Raw genomic sequence first — 23,925 nt, 5'->3', positions numbered from 1 at the left:
CCAGGCCTACACACCACTCAGAGGCAGCAGAATTTTGTTCAGTTGAATCAACTCACAGCATGTTAGATGTATCTCTTTGATAATGCCTTCCCTTACTGAGCAAATCTTTTCATGTTGCCTGTTGAATGAAACTAAGTGTATTTTATTCATGCCAGTATTGAATCTAAATTACCAGAGTCCTGGCCTTAGGCTTGGCTGAGAACAAGAAACCAGACAAGGGGAAAAGCAGGAAAGAACAGTGTCACAAAAACACAAGGAAGAGAGAATGTCTAGAAGGAGGGGGTTTTCAACAGTGTCAAAGGCTGCAGAGGTCAAAAAAGATGGAGCCTGAGAAAAACCCATCAGATTTGACAGTAGGAGATTGATGATAATTCTTGAAAAAGTAACTTCAAATGAGCAATAATGGATGCCTAATGACAACTGGGTTGAGAATTAAGTGAAAGGAGAGAAAGTGAAAACACCAAGTAAAGGTAACTTTTTTAAAATTTCTAATATTTCAGCTAGAAGAGAGAAAGGCGAGTAGCTTTAAGAGATACTAGGGTCAAACAAAAGTATTTTAAGGAAGAGGAGCTCATGGGAGTGTTTGTCAGTCCCTGAAAAAGAACTAATAGATAGAGATTAAAACTTAAAGAGATGAAGAATGATAGTAGGAGCAGGCTGCTAGAGGGGAGAGGGTCAAGGGCACAAATAGACAAACTGGCTTAGTGAGAAGAGCCATCCCTTCATTAGAGACTTGAGCAAAGGGAAAGAATTGAGGATGATGTCAAGGGTGATTGAGATGCAGAAGAGGAAAAATGAGGGAGTTCATGGTGAATGGCTTCTTTTCTCATCAAAGTATTAGGGATAATAAGAGAGGAAATTTAAAACAGCAAACTTGGGAAGTGTCATAGAAACCCAATTAGGGAAAAGCAAAAGTAAAAGAATTTCCTTGCTGCAGTTAGGACCCAATTGAGATAATTTTAGATTACTTTTCAAAACTCTTCTCCAAAACTAAAAAATATTTTCTAAGCTACCGTCTTCTACCTCAATTAGAAAATAAACTTCCTAAATAATATAAACATAATTTACAACATATAGTAGAAGAAGGTTGACACTTATAAGTTATATTTAGAGAAAAATAAAACACGTGCTACAAACCATAACAAACAATTTTTTAAAAAAATTTTGCAGGCATGACAATTACAGATTGGCAGTGCATAGTGTTTGATGGTCCAGTTGACACCATATGGATAGAAAACCTAAACACTGTGCTAGATGACAACAAAACTTTGCGCCTTGCTAACAGTGAGAGAATCATTTTAACTGATAGCATAAGGATGATTTTTGAAGTGGATAATCTCTCTCAAGCCAGCCCTGCTACTATCACTCGATGTGCAATGGTCTATGTGGTAGGATTCTAGGAATAATTCTCGTATTAAGAGAGTATGTTGTAAAAAGTAAACTTCCTTTCAGATATATTTTTGAAACTTTAATGTCTAGGAGGGAGCCACTGGTCCTACTGAAATTGTTTCCCCAAGGCTTACAGAGTTGTCGTTCTTCTTCTTGTTCCTAATCAATGCTAGAAACATATCTGTTTATAATTTGATTATAAACCATTATAAAATGAATATCGTTGTTGCCACTGAATGCTAATATCACTCATGGTTACAACACACCATGTTTTGTCAACCTACCTACTATGCTCCAGGCACTATGTGCTAAGAATGGGGCATACAAGAAAGACAAATAACATGATCCTGCCCGTAAGAGGAACACGTTCTAACAGGAAAGGCAATGTATAAATAACTAGGTATGTTCGAGCTATAGTCAGAGTACGTGGAAAGTAATCAGAGAAGGGAAGATCGCAGCAGCTGGCGGGGAGGTGAGAAGGGGCTGAGAAAAGCCTCCTGCAAAAGGTGGGACTAGAGCTGAGTCCTGAAGGGATTTTAGGAAAATAGAAGCTGAGGTGATTTAATTAGAAAGGTCATACTCCAGTTATCAATGGCAGGAGACTGGTGAGAGTCTACACTGAATCATATGTATTTCATCCCGCCTCTCTTGTCACTAGTGGCACACATATATGTATACAAGACAGTTGACTGAATATTGGGAGATGCCATAAAAACTCAGCTGGGGAATATATTTGGGGAGATTTGGAGATGAAGTTTATGGCTTCTCTATGTGAAGCTAATTGATACGGGTAGTTATTGAACCCTTGACTTTTGTCAACCAAGTTAGGTGGAGTAGCTCAATTAGGTGAGAAATAGGAATGACCCTCCCATAGGCAAAATCAATGGTTATCTGTGTTATTATTTAGAGGTAACTAGTGAAGATCTCCATTCCCCTTTCCCCCAAATTGTCCTTCACTCAAAAACCAGCATTCCACAATTAGAGCCAAGAATCATTTTATCTTCCAATTTTTGATCCACGTTAAAATATAAACTCTCCTTGGAGGAATAACACTTAAGTTGTTGTTAGACATGTGAATATCGGTACAACGTACTATATCTTCAGTGACAATGACCAGTGCCAAGGTCAGTGCCAATCTGAGAGCACATTTGGATAGAGGGGAGGAAGGACAAAGTGTGAAGGCACTGGGCTTTAGTGAATGGGAAGTTGAAGGACGGACCCTCTGCAGGGGAAAAAGGCAAACGAAAGTTAGCACCCACATGTTGTGGGGAAAACCAACTCTGCCTCCTTTACAGTTTTGCTAGAGTTGCTCTCGGGAAGGAGTGAACAGTAGAAGAACCCAGAAGCTGCCTTAACCAGGGAGTTGATTGGTGTCAGTAAACCGACAGATAGTGGAAGTAACATGGTCCCTGGGACCCGACGATACCTTTGACCATACTATCTGTGATAATCTGCTTATTCTGGCCTCATGTCAGCCATAGCCACATCCCAATGTAGCTCCAGGAATACCGTCTCCCAGCCCATTTCTACCAATAGAAATAAATTAAGGGAGGGAGGAAAAAAAGCAGAGGGAGAAAAGGCACATCCAAACCACCATTAGAAAATGTAAAGTAATCATAGAAGTCATATTTTCCTAACTTACTTAGATAATTAGAGGCACTCATAAAATGAAAAATCTGTATTTTCATAGTAAATTTTCATTTACTAATTATATGTTATGAATAACATATACCTAGTCTCTCATCTTATACTATTTTTAATTTCTAGGATCCTGCTGATCTAGGATGGGAGCCATACGTTAAGACGTGGCTTGTAAAAGTTTCAAAATTTCTTCCACAACATGGCATAGAAAATCTTGAACGAATGTTTAAAAAAAGTGTGGAAGAAGGCCTACACTTTTTAAGGAAGCATAATAGTACACAGCCTTTTTCTGTACAGGAAATATCAATTTTAATAAATCTCTGCAGGATTCTTGATGCTTATTTTAGTTTCATGGAAAAGAACGGAATTTTTGGGAAATGTAAGTAGAATAATTTTTCCAGATAATTTTACTGAAATCAATTAATTTTCTTGAATGCCTATTGGGTAAAATTTGAAAGAAAATGTAATGAAATGAAATAAAAATCTCTCCCTACCAAGAGTTTGCATTCTGGTTGGGAAGATAAAACACTATGTGTGAGTGATGAAGTTTATTAACAAGTTATGTGCCAGTCGTGCAAATCAGAAAAAATCACCAATTAAATACATGAGTACTGAGAGGATTCATAAAAGATTTAGTTTGAAAATTATCAGGTGGGGTTGATTAGGGAAGAAGGTTTGAGCTATGTTTTGGAGTTGGATATAGACAAAAATAAAGGAGAAAATAGAGAAAGATATCACAGGAAGACTATATGGTATATGCAATGCATAAAAGCAGAAGCTAAGACATCTTATATAGGAGAACAAAAGCTGATTTGCCCAATTTAAATGAAGAGACTCTCTTGGGGAATATTCAGAGATAAAATTGAAGAGATTTGTTTAGGGTCTCACAGCTGCAAGTGTCTGAGGGCAGATTTGAACTCAGGTATTCCTGACTCCAGGCCCAGAACTCTAACCATGATGCCACCTTGCTGGAGATGATAGGGGAGAAGGAGGGGAGGAAGAGATAATGTTATAAATGCCCTAATACCAATATAATTTCTAAACTTCTGCAAATTTTTAAGATTCCTCTTTATATTAACAATTAAGCAAAATCAGATACAATTTGTGCGTAGTTGATGGTATTCCTAGTCTACTTTCTCTTAAGCCTTGCCTTAGTTCCATACCCTTTCTCCCTCAGCTCTCCCAGAAAATAGTGCAATGTGAAAATTTATCTGGAACCTCTTCCTAACCTCTCCATAGCATCTTCTCCCAGTTGTAGAAACATGGTGTATTGATGGGGAGTACAAGCCTTGCTCTTGACCAAGACAGAAAAAGAATTCCCTTCGACTGGGGCCAAGGCCCAGGAGATTCTAGTCCTACTCTAGTCAGTGGCTCAGAGATCTAAGAGGTTCTATAGGAGGGGAATTCCCTGTCACTGAGGCTTGGAGTTCAGGCTTAGCCCTTGTTCTCCTCTGTGAAGGCAGGGAGTCCTGCCTGTGAAGGTGAAGCAGTCAAGGAACCTAGTGAGTCCCTGGTGAGGACATGAGCAAAGTCCAGAGGTCATTAGCACAAGCAGCAAAACCCACAGGAAGGCACTGGGAAGGAAGAGGGAGAATGACCTGGGAGGCTGTGGAGGAGGAAATGGGGATCCCACTTGGCAAGTTAGATAATGCCTACAGAGTGGAAGAGCTGATCTCTGGGTATCAGCCTCATGCAGTCAAGACACTGACAATAATTTGGGAATTTAAGTGGGGTTTTTTTAGTAGGGATCTTCAAAGACATTCTCCACCCATCTACAATATTCTAACCTTGAGCATCTCCGGGGAGAGGGGGTGCATCTCCCCCAGTGCAGGATAAGAGAAGGCCTCCCAACTATTCTGCCCTTGGGTACTGCAGGCAGTTACGGTCTTATGCTAGGAAACAAGGTAGGGGATGGTCTCTTAACCGGAAACATAGAGAAAGCTAAAGCATGTGGGGAGGGAGCAGGGTTGGAGGAGCAGTAAGCTAGTCACTAACTTTCCATGGCAAATTAAAACTACATCATACTGTGACATCATAAGACAGAGTTACACAATGGAGCCAGGTTGCAAAATGAAGTTTAGGAAACATCAGAGGAGCACAGAGCAAAGTATATTTCCACTACACATGGCTTTGTTCCCTGCTTTATTCTCCAGAGGTGGTTCCCCCCCATCCACTGACCCCAAACTCAAAGGAAAATAATGGTGGTGGTAGGGAGTGGAGTTGTTTAGTTCTCCTTCCTCAGTGGCATTTCTGCATGTTCTCACCAAGGTCTTCCTTCAGCTTTTCAAAATGTGATGTTTGTGTTATGTCATCAGTCTTTACGAGTAATTATACTCACTTTTAAATTATTAACTCCCGTCCCTCTGCATACCTACTTCAATACAAAGTTTTCCTATCCACCTCATCTCCATTATCCTTGGAAATTTTTACATATATGTATGTTTGTGTGTGTATGTTTGCGTGAATGTACATACATATATATGGGTATATTTTGTGTGTGTGTGTATGTGTGTATGTGTGCATAACACCTGAATTCATATCTGCCCTTAGACACTTACTAGCTGTGTGACCCTGGGTAAGTCATTTAGCGTCTGTTTCACTCAGTTTCCTTATCTATAAAATGGGGATAATAATAGCACCTACCTCCCACCCACTCCCAGGGTGTTGTGAGGATGAAATGAGATAATAATCGTGAAGCATTTATCACAGTTCCTGGCATATACTAAGTATTATATAAATCTTAGCTATTATTATAAATATTATCATTATTAGCAGCAGCATTGTCACTATCATTATTTGTATATATACATATATATCAGTATATGTATCAGTATAATGTGTATTGTCTTTCACCTCCATCTATCTATCTATCTGTCTGTCTGTCTGTCTGTCTGTCTATCTATCTATCTATCTATCTATCTATCTATCTATCTATCTATCTATCTATCTATCTATCTTTCTGCCTTTCTATCTCAATTACAGCCAAACTGTGGCACTGGCTGATGGCTGTCCTCCTAACACATCTAAGCCCCCACCCAAATGCTATTGTGAGCTCAACACATTGGCACTTTCTCATAGAATCTATATTCCTATCTCATGGAATGCCAAGGCTATGTAGAACACAACGTAGGAAAAAACTTCTAAACAGTGTAGCAACACCCAGTCACACCTGCTAAATATGATCTGGAACGAAAAGGCTATGAACCAAAGGAAAACATTTTATATCTTAAAGACTATCTACATAATACTTGAGGACTCCATAGGAGAACCCATTGTGTAATCTGTAAAGATGTACAACTTAGATGCATACAAAAATGTGGACAGCTGATAGGACTAGGACTAGCGGTCATCTGGTTCACTCCCTAATAATTCTGAAAAGGCCAATCTAGTGCAGTGTGTTTACAAAACTTCCCCACATTTTGAAACTGAAATGATAACATTTTTGCTTAGCTAACCTAAATAATGGGAAATTATTGACTGCTAGAAAAAAATAAGTTTTCCTTTCCCTTTTTCCAGCTATTGAACCGACTGTAACATCAGAAACAAGCCCAACAAATAAATACGCTTTTAAATTCAGACAGTCAGAGGCTGATAAAGAAAAAAGGTCAGTCACAAATCAAGATTTTGTAATGAACCAGTGTATCCACAGCTTCTACTTCAAATTGGTTTATCACAGGTTTATCATAGTCTTTACATAATTACCAGAGAAATCTTTCAATTATTAAGCCTAGCTGTTGCTGTAATAAGTACTATTTGAATTCATTGGACCAGAATCTGTACATGAGAAAGGAATAAATCATCATGGACTCTTTTCAGATTACTATAATCTTGGTGGTGGTAGTGGTGGTGGTGGTGGTGGTGGTGGTGGTGGTGGAATCTTTTGAATCATGTCCAACTCTTCATGATCCCATTTGTGGTTTTCTTGGCAAAGACACTAGAGTGGTTTGCCATTTCCTTCTCCAGCTCATTTTACAGATGAGGAAACTGAGGCAAATTGGGTTAAGTGACTTGTCCAGGGTCACACAGGAAGTGTCTGAGGCCGGATTTGAACTCAGGAAAATGAGGCCCCCACACTCTATCCACTGTGCCACCTAGCTGCCATATAATCCTATTAACTGTAATCTTAGTGAATTGTAATTGATGCCCAATCTTCTCTGCTGTTGTAGGAAAATGGAGCTGTTAAGGACGCATGAGAAGAATTTTGTTCACTGTCACCTATTATGAAATCCTGAGATTTTATGCCAATGTTGCTTATAAACAAAGATGTGCTGATAAATATTTAACAACCAGCTCTGGAGGGAAAGGAGGGAGATGTGTGCACGATACAGTTTAAGTTTGATCTGCATTATTAACATCTTCTCCATCACTTTCTGAAGTTTGGGCAATACACAAAACAATACATCAAGCTCTGATGTGTAGCATTTGCTAATTTCTTAGGTGTAAAGGCTCACAATGAAAATTTAACAATAGGCTCTCTGGAAATTATACAAGCTGGCTCTAGCTTGTATCATCCATATTCATTTAAGGCTATAGCCAAGATAAGTCAGGTCCCTCCTTCTCAGACTCTGTGGCCAGAAGATCAGAGTCAAATAAACCATAGCCAGCACCATCTAGCCCAATCTATACTTGAAGAAGCGTTATCTCTGTAATATCCAGTATGTTGTCTTCCAGTTTTTGCTTAAAGACCTGCAGAGAGGAGGAACCTACTACTTCTTAAGCCAGCCTATTCCCCTTTGGGATAACTCTAATTGTTGAGAAGTTTTTTTGCTTTTTATTTTTAACATCAAGCCTAAATTTCACCACTTTGCAAAATTCTGTCAGCTGATCTGACTTCTAGTGGCAATCTCTCCATCATATGCCAGCCCTTCAAGTACATGAAGATACTATTATTTCCTTTTTAGGGCATTCTTCTCCTCATTGGCTTTTTGGACCTCTTTTGCCATTTGGGTTAGGCTGTTTTTTAAGGTGTTATTTTCTTCGGTATTTTTGGGGGTCTCCTTTAGCAAGCTGTTGACTTGTTTTTCATGGTTTTTTTGCATCACTCTCATTTCTCTTCCCAGTTTTTCCTCTCCTTCTCTTACTTGCTTCTCAAAATCCCTTTTGAGCTCTTCCAAGGCCTGGGACTGATCCATATTTTTCTTGGAGGCTTTGGACGTAGGAGCTTTGACTTTGTTATCTTCTTCTGGTTGTATGTTTTGTTCTTCTTTGTCACCAAAGTAAGATAATATAGTCTGACTCTTTTTGCGAGGTTTGCTCATGATCCCAGCCAATTACTTGAGTTTTAAACTCTTTGTTAAGGTAAGAGTCTGGTTCCAATGTGGAGAATGTACTGTCCCAAGCTTCAGGGGTTTATGCAGCTATTTTCAGAGATACTTCTAGGGACCTGTAAATTTTCAGTTCTTCTGAGATGGTATGATAAGGTGCCAGGTGTTTACTCCTTTCCTGGTCTATGAGTGACCACAAGCAGTCTTTTCTGTCTTGGAACTGTGAGGAAGGTTTCCTCTGTGCAGCCACTACAAGCTCCACCACGCCAGAGTTCCTCCTTGCCCCAGGACTGCCAGCCAGAACTGTGACCCAGATCTAAGCATGGGCAAAGCAAGAGATTCTTGCCTCAGCACTGGCAAAGAGGTCCCTGCAATCCCCCTCTGATCAGTCACCTGATTCCCCTTCGGTCTGTGGGCTGGAAGCTCAGGAGGCAGCCACCGCCCCCGGGCAGCGCTGTGTGCTCTGGAACTGGCTCTGAGACCTAGCTCTTCTCTCACCGCAGAAACAGACTTTTCCCACTGACCCTCTAAGTTGTCTTTGGCATTCCTGGGTTGAGAAGTCTGGAAGCCACTACAGCTGCCCGTGATTCATCTGCACGCCCACTCCACACTGTGCTCCTCTCCCAGCCCTTCATGATATACCTTTCTGATCAACCTTCCAGGCTGTCTTGGGCTGGAAATTTGCTTCACTCTGTCTTTTTGTGGGTTCTGCTTCTTTAGAATTTGTTTAGAGTCATTTTTTCACTGGTATTTGAAGGGTTTGGGGGAGAGCTCAAGCAAGTCACTGCTTTCACACCCTATTTCCTACTGAAGTATATCCTCTAAAGCTTAAATGAGTCTAGTTCCTTCAGATACTCCTGATGGCTTGATCTGTAAGCCCTTCACCATCCAGGTTACTCTCCGCTAGTTTCTTTATTATCAATGTTCTCCCTAAAATGTGACCCGCAGGACTGAATGAAATGCTTCCTATGTTGTCTGACCATAACAAGGTACAGCAAAATGTTTAGTTCCTTGAAGGTATGGATCATTTCATTTTCTTTTTCTCTTGTTTCCAAGACCTCAACAAAGAAAACTCTACTAAGAGCTAGCCCAAGTTCCCTTCTTACCTAATACTTGAAGAAAAACTCATTATTCCCTCTGCCAACACAGAACTCATGAGGATGGAGCACTCCCAGTCAAAATGTACTGTCTAATGGCTCTCCCAGTTCCAGTGCTACAGAATCCCTAGGTCCCTAAGCAAAAATTATACCCTTCCCCTGCTACAAGTACTTCCCATTTTCTCATCCCCAACCACCTTAGCCCTACCTCTCTTAAGTCTCAGTCTAGCTGTAACTACCCTTTCCACTGTGTTCTCTGAAACCCCCTTCCCACTTCCATGTCATTGACACAATGATCCAGGAAGAGGATTTGGCATGCTCTCTGGCCACTTCTAGACTTTTCCTCTACCACTATCATTTATCACCCTTTCTATGTCTATTCAAATTCATCATAGTATCCAAGTGCTTGAAACAGTTAAACAACTGGTCCACACATCATTCTCTTTCCTTTCTCAAGGAAGTCAATTTCTGGATCACAGTCTTTCTCTTTGCCCCAATCCCTTGGCCAGATTTATTTGGATGAAATTAAATTGGCATAAATGCAAATTCCTATGTTGCATTTTTTTCTTTTTCTTTTTTTCAAGGCAGTTGGGGTTAAGTGACTTGCCCAGGGTCACACAGCTGGTAAGTGTCAAGTGTTTGGTCTGAGACCAGATTTGAACTCAGGTACTCCTGACTTCAGGGCCTGGTGCTCTATCCACTGTGCCACTTAGCTGCCCCATATGTTGGATTTTTTAAAAACTGGCTCTGAGACCTAGCTCTTCTCTCACCGCAGAAACAGACTTTTCCCACTGACCTTCTAAGTTGTCTTTGGCATTCCTGGGTTGAGAAGTCTGGAAGCCACTACAGCTGCCTGTGATTCATCTGAGGCCTACTCCAGGTTCTCTGCGGCCTGCACGCCCACTCCACACTGTGCTCCTCTCCCAGCCCTTCATGATATACCTTTCTGATCAACCTTCCAGGCTGTCTTGGGCTGGAAATTTGCTTCACTCTGTCTTTTTGTGGGTTCTGCTTCTTTAGAATTTGTAGGTAGTCAGTATTCTGAACTGAAAGAAGACCTGCAAGTTTTAGCAGAATTCATGCTCAGAAAGTCAACAATGTGGCATGGTAATCAAAAAAACTAATGATGTCACATTCGGCTGTGTTCATAGAAGCATAATTTACAGATCAAGGGAAGTACTGATCATGCTCTGCTTCTCTCTGATTAATCAACCCAACAAAGATCTATTACATACATAGCAAGTGTAAGATTAAAGCTATAAAAATAAAAAATATACATATATTTTAATATCATCTCCTGTCAAGAAGTTTACATTCCACTGGAGGGATATAACATGTAAGCAGTTAGGTACATACATGATAATTGGAGGAGGGAGAATAGAGTAATAACTAGAGAGATCAGGAAAGGTATCCCAAAGGAGATGGCACAGGGACTGAAATGAATATAAGGGATCATAAGAGAGAGGGGGAGTGCCATGAGGACAGCCTGTACAAAGGCATACAGATGGAAGGTGGGATGCCAAGTTTGAGGAATGGTATGTAACTTGATCAATCACATACGGAGTGAAGGGGAGAAGTGTGCAATAAACTTGGAACCAAACTGAAGGATACTAAATGCCAAGGTGAGGAGTTTGAATTTTATCCTGGTGGCAATAGATAGTCACTGGAGATTCTCGAGGAGGGAAGTGAAATGGCCAGACTTGTGCTTTAAGAGGATAATTGACAGCTGTGTAGTAAATGGGTTAGATCAGGGAGAAATTGGAAGTCAGAAGTCTGATTGGGAGGCTATTATAATCTTTCATAAGATAGGTAATGAGAGTCTGAGTTAAAATTGTGACCTTTTGAGTGGAGAAAAGAGAAGGATATGATATGTTATAAAGGCATAGTCAACAAGACTTGGCACCTGAATGGGTGTGGAGCAGGGGCAGAGCTGAAGAAAAGTCTGAGGTTATGAGTCTGAGGGACAGAAGGAATGATGGTGGTCCCTCAGTAAAAATAGAAAAGCTTGCAGGGGAAGTTGGTATAAGGTTGAAGACACTGACTTCATTTTAGCCATGTTGAGTTACAGATTCCTTGGGATCCTCCAGAGGAAACAGTTGATTTTGAAGAACTAGAATTCAAAAATTCAAATGCTAACTCACCTTTCAACCCACTCAAACCCTACAGTCTTTTTTTGTGTGGCAGACTAACAAGATCTCTGCCACGATCTAAATTTCTTCAATTCAATTGCTATGTGGAAGAAGGAATACACTTGTTCTGCCTGATCCCAAGAGACACAAAGTGAAGCAAGGGAAAGAGGCTGCAGAGAGATGACTGTCAGCATAGTGTAAAAAAAAAAACCCTCCTGGGAATGGGTTGACATGGAAAGTAACAAGCTCCCCATCACTAGTGGTCCTCAACTGGACACTACATGGCCTGTTCTACAGTATATTGTAGAACTTCTGTTCAGGTATAGGTTACACTAAGTGACCTCAAAAACTCCTTCCCAGCTGAAATTCTATGAGCTAGGAAAAAGAAATTTCAAAACTGTGGCTTTTTAAAAAATTAGTATATTTTTACACAAAACCATTAAAAAACAATATAGGCTTGGTTTAGTAAACAGAATTTATGAGCTTGAGTCAGGAAGGCCTGTGTTCAGATCCCAACTCTAACACTTGTTCTGGGATCCTGGGCAAGTTGCTTAACCTGTCAATGCCTAATGCATCTCCCGAGGACTTTATCTACTAAGTCACAGATATTGATCTTTTGATAGAGGGATTCCCTTTACCAATAGTGATAAAATCACAGATGTCTCTTATTTGCATATTCAAAAATCAAGTTTCATCCTAGAAGAAAGGAAAATCCAAAGCTTGCATATATTATTGAAAGAGATAAAGTAAATATTGTAAAGACTTCAAATATTCCTTTTATGTAGTATCTTACCTTTTGAATAAGAAATAATTGTCACATGATCACCATTAAATGATTAAACCATGTCAACCCTTAAGTTTTCAAAACTATACTTTGGTTTTTTTACCTAATGCCACAGAAATATTTAATAATGACAATTTTAAGCACAAGTATATGTAAGTAAATCTTTATCATCCTTTCATTCCTTCTCTGTGCTTCCAAATCCTTTTGTTCCCTACTGCAGAAGCTCTTCCCAAAAGGAAAGAAAGCCAAAGCGGTTTCTTCAGAGAAATCCTGAAAAATTATGCTTAATGCTTGATAAGATTTTTGTGTTTGCATTTACTTGGTCCTTTGGAGGAACTTTGAAACATGAAGATGAACATGAAGATGATATCCTGTTTGGCTCAGAGCATGGATTAGCAGCTCTACAGAAAACAACCTATGACTTTGACAACCTCATTCATGAATTGTTTGAAGGAGATCCACCATACGGTAAGTTCTGATACATGCATAGAATTAAAACAGAAAGGATATGTAATTTGAACTTTGATTTTGATTTATTCTAAATATTAAGTAAAATCTGATTATGTTTGGGCATAAATATCTTTTTTTTCAAATGTCTTATGGATACTTTTTGAGTTTTTACAAGACTCACCCTGCCCTCCAAACAATTGTACCCTCCCTTCTGATAGAAAAGAAGAGTTTAAAAAAAAAAAATGAGAGGATTGGACTAGATGACCGATGAGGTCCATTCTCGGTCAAAATCTACAATCCTAGGAACAGAACAACAGAGTGGCCACTACAGGCAATGCATGCAACTTTCTCTGCCTGTAGTACCTTATCTCTTCATTGAAAAGGGAAAGTATATTTCATCATCTTTTCTCCAAAAGAGGTCATTACAATTACTCACTTTACTTCTTTTAATGATTTTTTTCAATACATTCCTCCTAAAATAGGAAAAATAAAAATGTGAAGAAACCAATAATTACACCACTTCCCTAAATAAATGCCTTATCTAATCTTCAGCTAATTGAAAATTAGCACAAGGAGTGCTATGACACAGATAAATATCTGCCTCATACCAAAGTAGGACAACCACATGTGGATTTTGAATGAATGAATATGAAAACTCTTATTTACAAATGATGTGAGAGAAACTATATCAGATAATACAAAATGGTAGATGATTTTTAAAGTACATTTTACTTTGGCCCATTAAACATTTTAAAGATGAAACCAAACTCACTTGGATTTAATCTCCTGATCATTATCTGAATCTATTATTTTTTTAAATTCTGACAAAAACCTGCTATATTATATCCGGTTCATGTCAGTTTTCCCTTTGGCAGCTCATCTGACTGCTATAAGCAGGTAATATAGAAGGAGGAGTAATATTTTGAAAGATATCTTTAGGAATACTTTGCCACAAATCCAACTGGACCACACCAAGGTATCACCATGAGCTCCTCATCACCAATACTATCTTCCATCTATTAGAAAGGGAGGTGGGGCAGGAATCACAGTAATAGTAAAGTTTCAGGTAGATCCATGAGTTTCTGACCTCAGTATTCACCTCTCTCTAAAGTTACAAATTATTTCTTCCCTGAGTTTTTCTGACATTATTCCCTCCTTGTTCTCTTCTTACCTGTCTGACCACTCCTTTTCAGTCTGCTTTGCTAGTTCATCATCTATCTTGTTTCCCCTAACTGTAAGTGTTCCTCAACATTCTGTCCTAGGACCCTTTCTCTCTTTTTTCTCTACACTCTCTATGCCTCTTTTACGAGTTTTTAATCATCTCTTGGCAAATAACTCCCAGAACAACATATATCTAGCCTTAGTCTCTCTTCTAAGCTTTAGTCTTACATCACCAACCGTCTATTGGTCATTTCAAACTGGATGACCAGCGGGCATCTGAAACTCAACATATCCAAAACAGAACTCATTTAATTTCCCCTAAAACCTAACCATCTTCCAAGCTACCCTGTTTCTGTTGAATCTGTCCTTCCAGTCACCCAAATTCAAGACCTCATTGTGACACTGGACTCCCCCCTCTCCCTCATTCCCTAAAACCAATCTTATCATTTCTACCCCACCAACATCTGTCGTATCCCTCCCCTTCTCACTACCCACAGAGCTACCGCTCCATTTCATGTTTTCATAGTCTCTTGCCTGGGCTAGTTCAATAACCTCCTTTCTGGCCTTTCTCCTTCAAGTTTCTCTTCATTCCAATCCATCCTCCAAAGAGTTTCCAGAGTGTTTTTCCTAAATCAGAGCTTACCATGTCACTCTCCTACCCAACAAACTCCTTACCTCTTCCAGTATCAAGTATAAAATCTTGTTTGGCCTTAAAAATCCTTCACAACCTGGCCACAGCTTACCTTTCCAGGCTTATTATAAATCCCTCCCCTTTACACACTCTCATAGCTAATATCTATACAGTGCTTTAAGGTTTGCAAAGTGCTCTCTATGTATATTATTTCATTTTGTCCTCACAACAGCCTTGGGAGATGGGTACTATTATTATCCCCATTTTACAAATGAGGAACCTGGGGCAGACAGTAATTAATGGCAAATGACTTGCCCAGGATCACATGCTAGTTTAAGGTGGAATTTAACTCAGATCCTCCTGATTCCAAGTCTATCACACTAGCTACTCTATCTGCCAGCTTGCTCTCCAGCTAAGCTGGGCTGACCTGACATTGCTTGCTATGTTATGCTCTGCCTCTCATCTCCATGCCTTTGCACTGACTCTGTCTGGAATGCATTCCCTCCTCCCTTCTCCTTCTTAGAATCACTAATCTACTCAACACTCACCTCAAGCTCATTTTCCACAGGAAACATTTCCTCATCTACCTAGCTGTGAGGGCCCTCCTGAGAAGATCATCTTGTATCTATTTTATATTCAGTGTGTGTGTGTGTGTGTGTGTGTGTGTGTGTGTGTGTGTGCGCGCATGCGCATGTGCATGTGTGTGTGTACATGCACACGTATATATAGAGAGACAGAGAATGTACATATACTAAACTACACACACACACACATATATACATATATATATATATATATATTTGTATATCCATACACATATTGTCTCTCCCAAAAGAATATTCTGTGCAAATAGTAAGGTGCTTCCAAGTTGTATACAGTATACATGGAAGGTAATTTCAGAGGGAAGGCACTGGGAGTGGAGCTGGGGGAGGAGGACCAAGAAAGACATATTGCAGGTGGGATATGAGTCAGAGTCTCAAAGAAAACCAGGGAAGCCAGGAGCCTGAAGTGGGGAGGGATTGGGGATAGCCCATGCAAAGATACAGAGTCAAGATATAGAGTGACATGGTGGTGGAGGATTGCCAGCACACTTGGATCATAGAGTACATGGGGGAGTGTAATGGCTGGATTGAAGAGTGTGTGGACGGTAGTAGAGTATAAGAAGACTGAAAGGTAAAAGGAAGCCAGGTTGTGAAAGGCTTTAACTACCAGAAACTGGTCAGTAATTGATCCTGGAGGTAATTGGAAGCTACTTTAATTGTGTCAGACATTCAGTAGAATAGATGACATGGTCAGACCTATGCTTTAGAAAAATCACTTTGGTAGCTTAATGGAGGAAATATTGGACTGAGGAGAGCCTTGAGACAGGGAAACCATCCAGAAAGTTACTTGCAGTTGTCCAAGCATGAGATAATGAGGGCCTTTACCTGAATGGCAGCTATGTACATGGAGAGAAAAGGACCTAGACAGGAAGTATTGTGAAGGTAGAACAAGAAGACGACAACAGACTGTTTGTACGAGGTGAACATGAGTTAGAATTCATGGATGACACCAAGTTTGCAAGCCTGGTGACTAGGAGAAGAGTGTAGCCCTTAATAGAAATAAGAAAGTTGGGAAGAGGGGAGAGTTTGGGGGGAAACGAGTTCTGTTTTAGATATGATGAGTTTTAGATGCCCGTAGGATATCCAATTCAGGACGTCCAAAGGATAATTGGTGGCACTAAACTCAGGAGCTTGAGAGAGATGTTAGGGCTAGATAGATAGATCTAGGAATCTTCTACCTAGACATCATAGTTGAACCCATGGGGACAAAAGGGTCATGCCACATGGAAACTTTATCACAGATGGTCCAATCCAGGAGATAGTTGCAGTTAGGGGCAATGATCCTTTTTTATGTGAAATTTGTCTTCCAACTGAGCAAAAAATAACTGAGATAGAGCAAGAATGGGTGGAGCCTTTTCATCACAGAGTCACAAAATTGAAGAGTTGCAAGTTATCTATGAAAGTATTCCCTGTGATATGAACTTCTGCTTTGAAACCCCTAAAGAAGACAAAGCCACCACTTCTTGAGCAAACCCATTCCATTTGCTGGCAGGTTTGATTGTTAGGAAGTTTTTTCCTGACATTAAGGATTACCAGCCTCGTTGCCACTTACCCTTGTCCCTTCCATCATAGCTTAGAGTCAATTATCATGTTCTCCTTATCCTCCTAGTCTTCTCTTCTTCAGGCTTACATTCTATCAGGGAAGATGACATATAAATAAATAGGCATGTAAAAGATACATATAGAAAAGAGGAAAGGCAAATAGATAAGAAGACTGAGACTATGGAAGGTGACTTCTAAGTGGAGTCTTGAAGGAAACCAGGAATTCTAAGAGGCAGAAGAGAAAGGGAGCTTTCCAACAGCAATAGATGGCCAATGGAAGATGACTCTTGTCCAAGGAGCAACAGTGAAGGCCAGTCAATCAATACAAACCAAGGCTGGATTGTAGAATGTATGGAGGATAATAGATTATAAGAAAACTGGGAAAGTAAAAAGATAACATTTCATAAAGAGTTTTAAATGCCAAAGACTTTATCTTTGATATTGGAGGTAATAGGCAGCTAGCAGGGATTACTGAGTAAAAGTCTTAACATGGTCAAACCTGTGCTTTAGGAATATCATCCTATTAGCTAAGTGGAGAAAATACTGATGTGGGGAGAGACTAGAAGCCTATTGCAATAGTCTAGGAAAGAAGTGATAGCCAGAACTAGAGTAGTAGCTATGTGAGTGGAGAGAAGGTAACTTGTATGAGATTTAGTGAAGGTAGAAATGACAAAAATTGGCAAACAATTGCATACAGAGGGTAAATGGCAGTAAGAAGCGGAAGATGACATCGGGATTGTGAACCTGGATAACTGAGAGGATGGTGGTATCTTCAACAGTATTAAGGAACTTTAAAAGTGAGAAGGGCTTAGGGGAGGGGAAGAAAATTAGTTCTGATTCAGACATGTCAAGTCTGAAGTTCCTGCAGGACATCTGGTGTAAAAGGCAATTAGTGAGATGAGATTAGAGTTCAGGAAAGAGACAGGGGCTGGAAATATAGATCTGGGAATCATCTGAACAGAGATAATAATTTAACCCATAAGAGCTGATGAGATCACCAAGCAAGAGTGTAGAGAGAGAAAAGGACAGCCTTGTGAGACAACCACAGTTAGGAGTGACATGAATGAAGAACTAGCAAAGGATTCTGAGAAATGGTAAGACAAGGAGAGAGAAAGAGAGAGAGAGAGAGAGGTGTCCTGAAAACCCAGAGAAGATGGAGTAGCCAGTAGGAAAAAGTGAGGAAAGAGTCAAATGATGCAGAGAGTCAAGGACTTGGAAAAACCCATCAGATTTGGCAATTAAGAAATCATTGATAACTTTGAAGAGTACAGTTTTTATTGAATGAAGTCAGAAGCCAGACTGTAAATCATTTAGAATAGAATGAGAGGAGAGGAAGGTGAGGCACCAAGTATAAATAATTTTTTTCAAGAAATTTGATAGAGGAAAAGAAAAGAGTTATAGGACAATAGCTAAAAGGGATGGTAAGATCAAATGAGGGGTTTTTTTTAAATGATGGACACTTGGGCATGTTTTTAGTCAGAAGGGAAGTAGTCAGTAGATAAACATTCAAGATTAAAGAGTGGAATTGATAGTGGGAGCAGTCTGTTGAAGATAACTGGGGATGGAATCAAGGGGTGGACCTTGGCAAGGAGAAGGGCCACCTCTTCATCAAAAACTAGAACGAAGGAAGAAATAATTGGAAATTATGTCAGACTTACACAAGATGGGAAAAAGGGGAGAAAAAGGGAGCCCTTGGAATATGACCTCAATATTCTTAAGGACATTTGAGGCAAAGTCTTTTTCTGAGAGAATGGGAAGCATCGTTGAAGACATGAGGCAAGATGAAGTTTGGAACAGTCACTATGATGAGTAGGATAGAAAATCAATTAGATAGGAGTTAAAGGATTGTCTTGCTGCATTGAGGGCCCTGTTGAGATCAGATAACAAATCTGTAGCAGACTCATTCTGAATGGTTTCATGACTTCCTCCAGCTCTGAATAGGAATGAAGGAGATGAGTGGTGGGAGTAAAGAAATCCATGGTTGGAGTTTGGCTAAGTGTAATTGGTAAAAGCACCAATAGTACAATTCATTCTCTTTTTCAGGGAAAACAAATGAGCAACTCTGCTTTCTGTTGTGAATATCATCCCTTCATTCCCAAACAAAGGTCCTATTACTTTATCCTCCTTTTTCTCCAACATTGCTATTAAAAAAAACATTTTGTAGCCCTTAGTTTTCCTCATAAGTCTCAGTTCATTCTGAGTTTTAGCATTTCTCACACTATGTTTACAGTACCTGGACACACTCATATTCATCTGTTGCTAAGCCTTGCTTTGATCTGTACATTTATAATCTAAGTTAACTGATGAGTTCTCTGTGTATCCACATAGCTTTCTCCCAACCATAATCCTCATTGTAATTGTTTCCCTTTGTGTCTTCAAAGTTTCGTTTTTAAACATCTTCCATATCTCCTGAGTTGACTTCTCCTGTTGCATTTTACTCCATGGGAACCTATGTATCTTTCCTCTGAACCATTGGAGATCTGCTTTGCCAAAATCTAGGGTGCACTTAAGACTATGCTCAGATTTCCTTTCCTTCTCTATCACAAACTCTACAATGGAGTGATCACTTCCTCCCGCACCTAATTTCTATCATTTCCTATTCCATTCCTCCCTGTTAGTGAGAATCAGACCCACAACAGAATTTCCCTTTGTTTGTTCCTCTTCCTTTTTAAAGTATAAAACTATCACTAATGTAAATCAGCAACTTATTAGTTTTTCTGTTTTGTTTTTCCAGAGAAACAGTTCCAGAAAGGGTTTGAATAATCAAAGTGCTCTATCACTACCATAGCATGCTTCTCTGTTAGACTTGTAATCTATTTTCCAATTTCTTCATATATTTCCTCTTCCTGCCCACATGATCTCCAATGACAAAATTATTTTTTTCTCCCTCTTTTTACCTTCACCCAAATAGTCTCTGTCATTCTTCTTCTCTCTGGATCCTGGATTTCTGTGTATTAGTAGACCTTAATATAGAATGGTATTCACGAGAATTAAGGACAAGTCATGGGTTTTATCCCACTAAGTCTAAATGATAACTGTAAGGTCAAATGTGCTTCCTTGCATTAGGAACTCTATTTCTTTTTGTTTATTGCCTAAAATTTGGGCATTTTTATATGGACTTTTGAGGTTATGGGTTTCACTGCCATCTCTTTTTCTGATTTCTTTTTTAAATTTCTAAGTATCTCTAGAAGAATAGCTACTGCTGCTTCTTGAGTTGTCTTCATAAATATAGAGCCATTTCATTGAATGTTAATTATCAGACTTAATGAGTAGTTAGTTCTATATTTGAATTACCAAGGAATTTCACATGATTTTAATATGTATATTAGATACCTTGTTGGAGGAAAGCCTTTGGACCTTTGTTTTTCCTCTAAAAAAAATCAAATACTATTTTACAATCAACAAATAAATGCAGTAGGATCTTATTTTCTGTATCTTTTAGTCAGTTTTCTGACTATAAATATGTGGTCTGCTATTAAAAAAAAAACTCATTTTCAATATGACTGGCAGAATGGTGGAAAAGTTGCTTTCCCCAAAATTCAGGAACCACAAAACCTCATAAAAGGAAGTATTTGCCAGATACAGAGTAATTACCGTTGAATGTACAGACAAAAAAGGAACTTTCTGATTAATGTAAAAACATTAAACTTAAACATACTTTAAAACAATAGATTATTGATAAGTTAGTATTGCAGGCTGAATTACATCAAAAATCGTGTAAAAACGAACAAACTTTTTTCTAAAATACATACCAACTTAGTAACTAGTAATTATAGATACAAACTAAATTCAAAAATTCTTGTTTTATTATTACTTATTTTGTATCTAAAGAGATACTTTTAGAGAACACTTACTAGTTTCATATTATTGTACTGATTAAATAAGTATGAATAAGAATGTATAAATAGTCATTGTAATTTATATAGTACTTTGAGGTATACAAAGTTCTTTGCATATATTATCTCATTTGACTAACATCATTTATGTTACAAAGTAACAAGATGGGCATCAAAAAATCATTTTCAAGTATATATCCTATATTTTCTGAAATACATGCCACAAATGAACCTTGGGAGTAAGTAGAGCACAGTGGGGAAAAAGTGTGTGCTCTGGACTGAAAGGATGCTGAGTTCAAATCCTGCTTGGGGTAGCCAGGTGACTCAGTGGATAGAGCTCTGGGCCTATAGTCAGGAAGACCTGAGTTCAAATCCCACTTCAGACCGTTACTAGCTGTACAACCCTGGGCTAATCACTTAACCACCCTTTGCCTCAGTTTCCTCATCTGTAAAATGAGGATAATAATAGCACCTATCTCCCAGAGGTATTGTAATGATCAAATGAGATATTTGTAAAGTGCTTAGCACAGTGTCTACACATAGTAGGCCTACTATATGTAGGTACCATATGTTAGCTATTATTATCATTATTATTATTTCTGATGCTTACTACCATGTAGGCAAGTAACTTAATCTTTCTGGGCCTCAGTTTCCTCAACTGTAAAATGAGCGGGTTGGACTAGATGGCTCTGAGGGCCCTGCCGACACTCCATCTATCATCCCATGATACTCTTTCTCATGTGTTTTTGTCTCTTTCAAATATTTTTAGGCATCCGCTTGCCAGGAGGAGAGCGTTCTATCTTTGGTTATTTTGTGGACTTACAGAATTGTGATTTCATACCTTGGTCAGACTTAATTCCTACTTCAGATAGTTTAATTGAAGGTAAGATTAATTATGATAATCTGTATAACTATCTAACATTTATATAGTGCTTTAAGGTTTGTGAAGCACTTTACAAATATTGTACTTTTGTCCTCATAACAATCCTGGGTGCTATTACTATCTGCATTTTACAGATAAGGTAACTGAGGTAGACAGAGGTTAAGTGACTCGCCCAAGGTCATATACTCTAGTTAAATGTTTCAGGCTTAACTTGAACTCATTTCTTCCTGATTCTAGATCCAGTGCTCTATCCATTGCCTCACCTGGCTTTTGTTTTAATTACTGTCTATGAGTGCTAAATTAATAATTCTAAAATTTTTGAAATGCATCGATAGAGAAATTGCTTGATATCTCTATATACAAAACTTATTGTTGAGGGTTTTTTGTTTCGTTTTGTTTTTAACTTGGATATGTATAAAAAGTTGTATTCTAATACACTCCGAGTTATCCCTGGAAGCTTTCAGAGTAAAGCAAGTTATAAAATATCAAGGGTTTTCTAGTGAATTGATAATTAATTTATGGTATTATGAAATGGGGTTCTTTGGGTACTCAACAAAAATTGCCTCACTTCCCTATGTAGTCATGGAATTAACTGCCTCTTGCAAGGCTGTTTCACCTAAATACTGTTTTCCCCAAACCACTTAATGTCAGGTGCAGTATGTCAGTATTTCATAGACTCAAACTTGACTCTGGAAGCTGGTCAATAGGGAACAGCACAAGTCTAGACTAAAGTTACTGCTCCTTGGGTGGTATTTCTAGCTGACATTTTCCCCTTTGCTTTCCACACACTATTGCCCCAGAAGGTGAGACAGAGAAATGGATGGATGAGGCACCATGAGAGAGAAAGTCATCAAAATGGTACAAGTTCTGAGATGCTAGGAGGTGTTTCCAACAACTCATTCTAGTTTTGTCTCTCGCATGTATTGACTATTTTCTAATCTTTCAGAAGTTACTTGGACATTTAAAAATTAAAATTACATTTTTTTTCAAAGAGACAAATTTAAAAGATATCCAAAAATCACTTTTTATTTTTTTCTTTTCAAATTTAGGAAATTTATACCGCTCTGGTTCTCAAACATCCCTGGATAATATAATCAAGTATAATGAAAATATAGAGTTTAATCATCACTTTGCTACTAGAGATACAATATCTTTCTCCTTTTTGATGAGTCTTTTTATAAAGAACAAATATCCTATACTAATTGCAGGTAATAATAAAAATGAATTAGAGTAAAACAAAACTATAGTCAATGCTAACGAGTAGTTCTGTTTAATGATTTAAAATGTTATTGTGATTTAATGATATATTTTATAAATACAGCTTCAGAAAGATTCATATCTGTGTTCAGTGGAGGAGAAAGTTAAAATTCTATATTAATTGAGATGGGCATAATAATTCATTTTCCTCTAGAGTTTAATTATACCTATGGTGGTTTAATTTCCTCAAAACTACTATTTTAAAAGCTGATAATATCTTAGTTTGCATATGATTTTTCAAGACCCACTAATATTTCATTTATCTTTATCAGAGAATGACTATAAATGACTGATATATGCATATGACAAATACACACTTGAATAATCAGAATGGTCCACTTGAATAATCAAAAATTCTGAAATCCCCTTGTTAGATCATCACCTATTCTCCTTATTCCATATCCTCCTAAATCTACTCTTTGTTTTACCAGGACCCCCAACCCATCCATCCTGTGGACTCTTCTAGGCCATCACCCTACTCTAACCTCACTTTCCTCTCTTCTCAGCCTCAAAGCTATTGTTCATCTCTATGCTATTGGTGCTCATTCAGCCCTGGATTACTTCTACCATCTGCCTGCTTCACTCCCACTCATATGCCCCTGAATAAAGCTGGAGGAAATGCAACCAAGCTGATGGGGTACTCTACAAATTTGTATTATCTCATCCAACTGAACTTTCATCATAGCAAAACAATCCTTTTACTTCTCTCTAATTACTTATGTGTTCCAAGTATCATAGGGCCAACTCTCTTTAATGATCCTTTCTATTATTAATAATAAGAAGGTGAGGAAATGTGAGGAAATCCAAGATTAAGTCCCTATAACAAGGTTTCCATGCATCCTTTCAGATTTCTAAGAGTAGCCCATGGAGACTGGAAGGTCATTTCTTAGTGCTATAGCTTTCTAGTCCCCTTTGGTGTGGTTCCCCCACCCCCATGGTGGAGGTAACAATTAGTTAGTAACAATTAGTCAGCTAGAGTTAATTAGCTTTTAGAAAGAAATATTTACTTAGATGGTATGGTAAGAAGAGTTGGTATAAAACATCACCCCCAAACATCTGTGATACTGTCCCACAAGGACGTGTGGAATACAACAGAAAAGTGAGTTCAAGCATAGAGCACCTGTGACCAAGATGATAGCTCACAGTCCCTGGTTTCTGAAAGTCCTTTCCTCCCCTTCACAAGGTACTCATAAAGTTCCTATTTAGCAGAGTATAGCTTTTCTGCTGGACTCTTTGCAGGAGCTTGAAGCCACCTTTCC

The 23,925-nt window shown here is 38.7% G+C and overlaps 1 protein-coding gene across 1 annotated transcript in view; it reads left to right on the top strand.

Annotated features, from left to right (window-relative positions):
- The window catches only part of DNAH14 (dynein axonemal heavy chain 14), a 340,072-nt gene that overhangs the window by 156,293 nt on the left and 159,854 nt on the right, over positions 1-23,925 (top strand). Inside the window, 6 exon segments of the mRNA XM_020982026.2 lie at positions 1,171-1,388; positions 3,157-3,409; positions 6,547-6,634; positions 12,525-12,772; positions 21,296-21,409; positions 22,459-22,617. Of these exon segments, the coding sequence (XP_020837685.1) occupies positions 1,171-1,388; positions 3,157-3,409; positions 6,547-6,634; positions 12,525-12,772; positions 21,296-21,409; positions 22,459-22,617 (1,080 nt within the window).

The sequence above is a fragment of the Phascolarctos cinereus genome, unplaced genomic scaffold (assembly GCF_003287225.1).
Source record: "Phascolarctos cinereus isolate Bilbo 61053 unplaced genomic scaffold, phaCin_HiC Scaffold_5;HRSCAF=322, whole genome shotgun sequence".
NCBI lineage: Eukaryota > Metazoa > Chordata > Mammalia > Diprotodontia > Phascolarctidae > Phascolarctos > Phascolarctos cinereus.
This window is presented reverse-complemented; position numbering and strand designations above follow the sequence as displayed.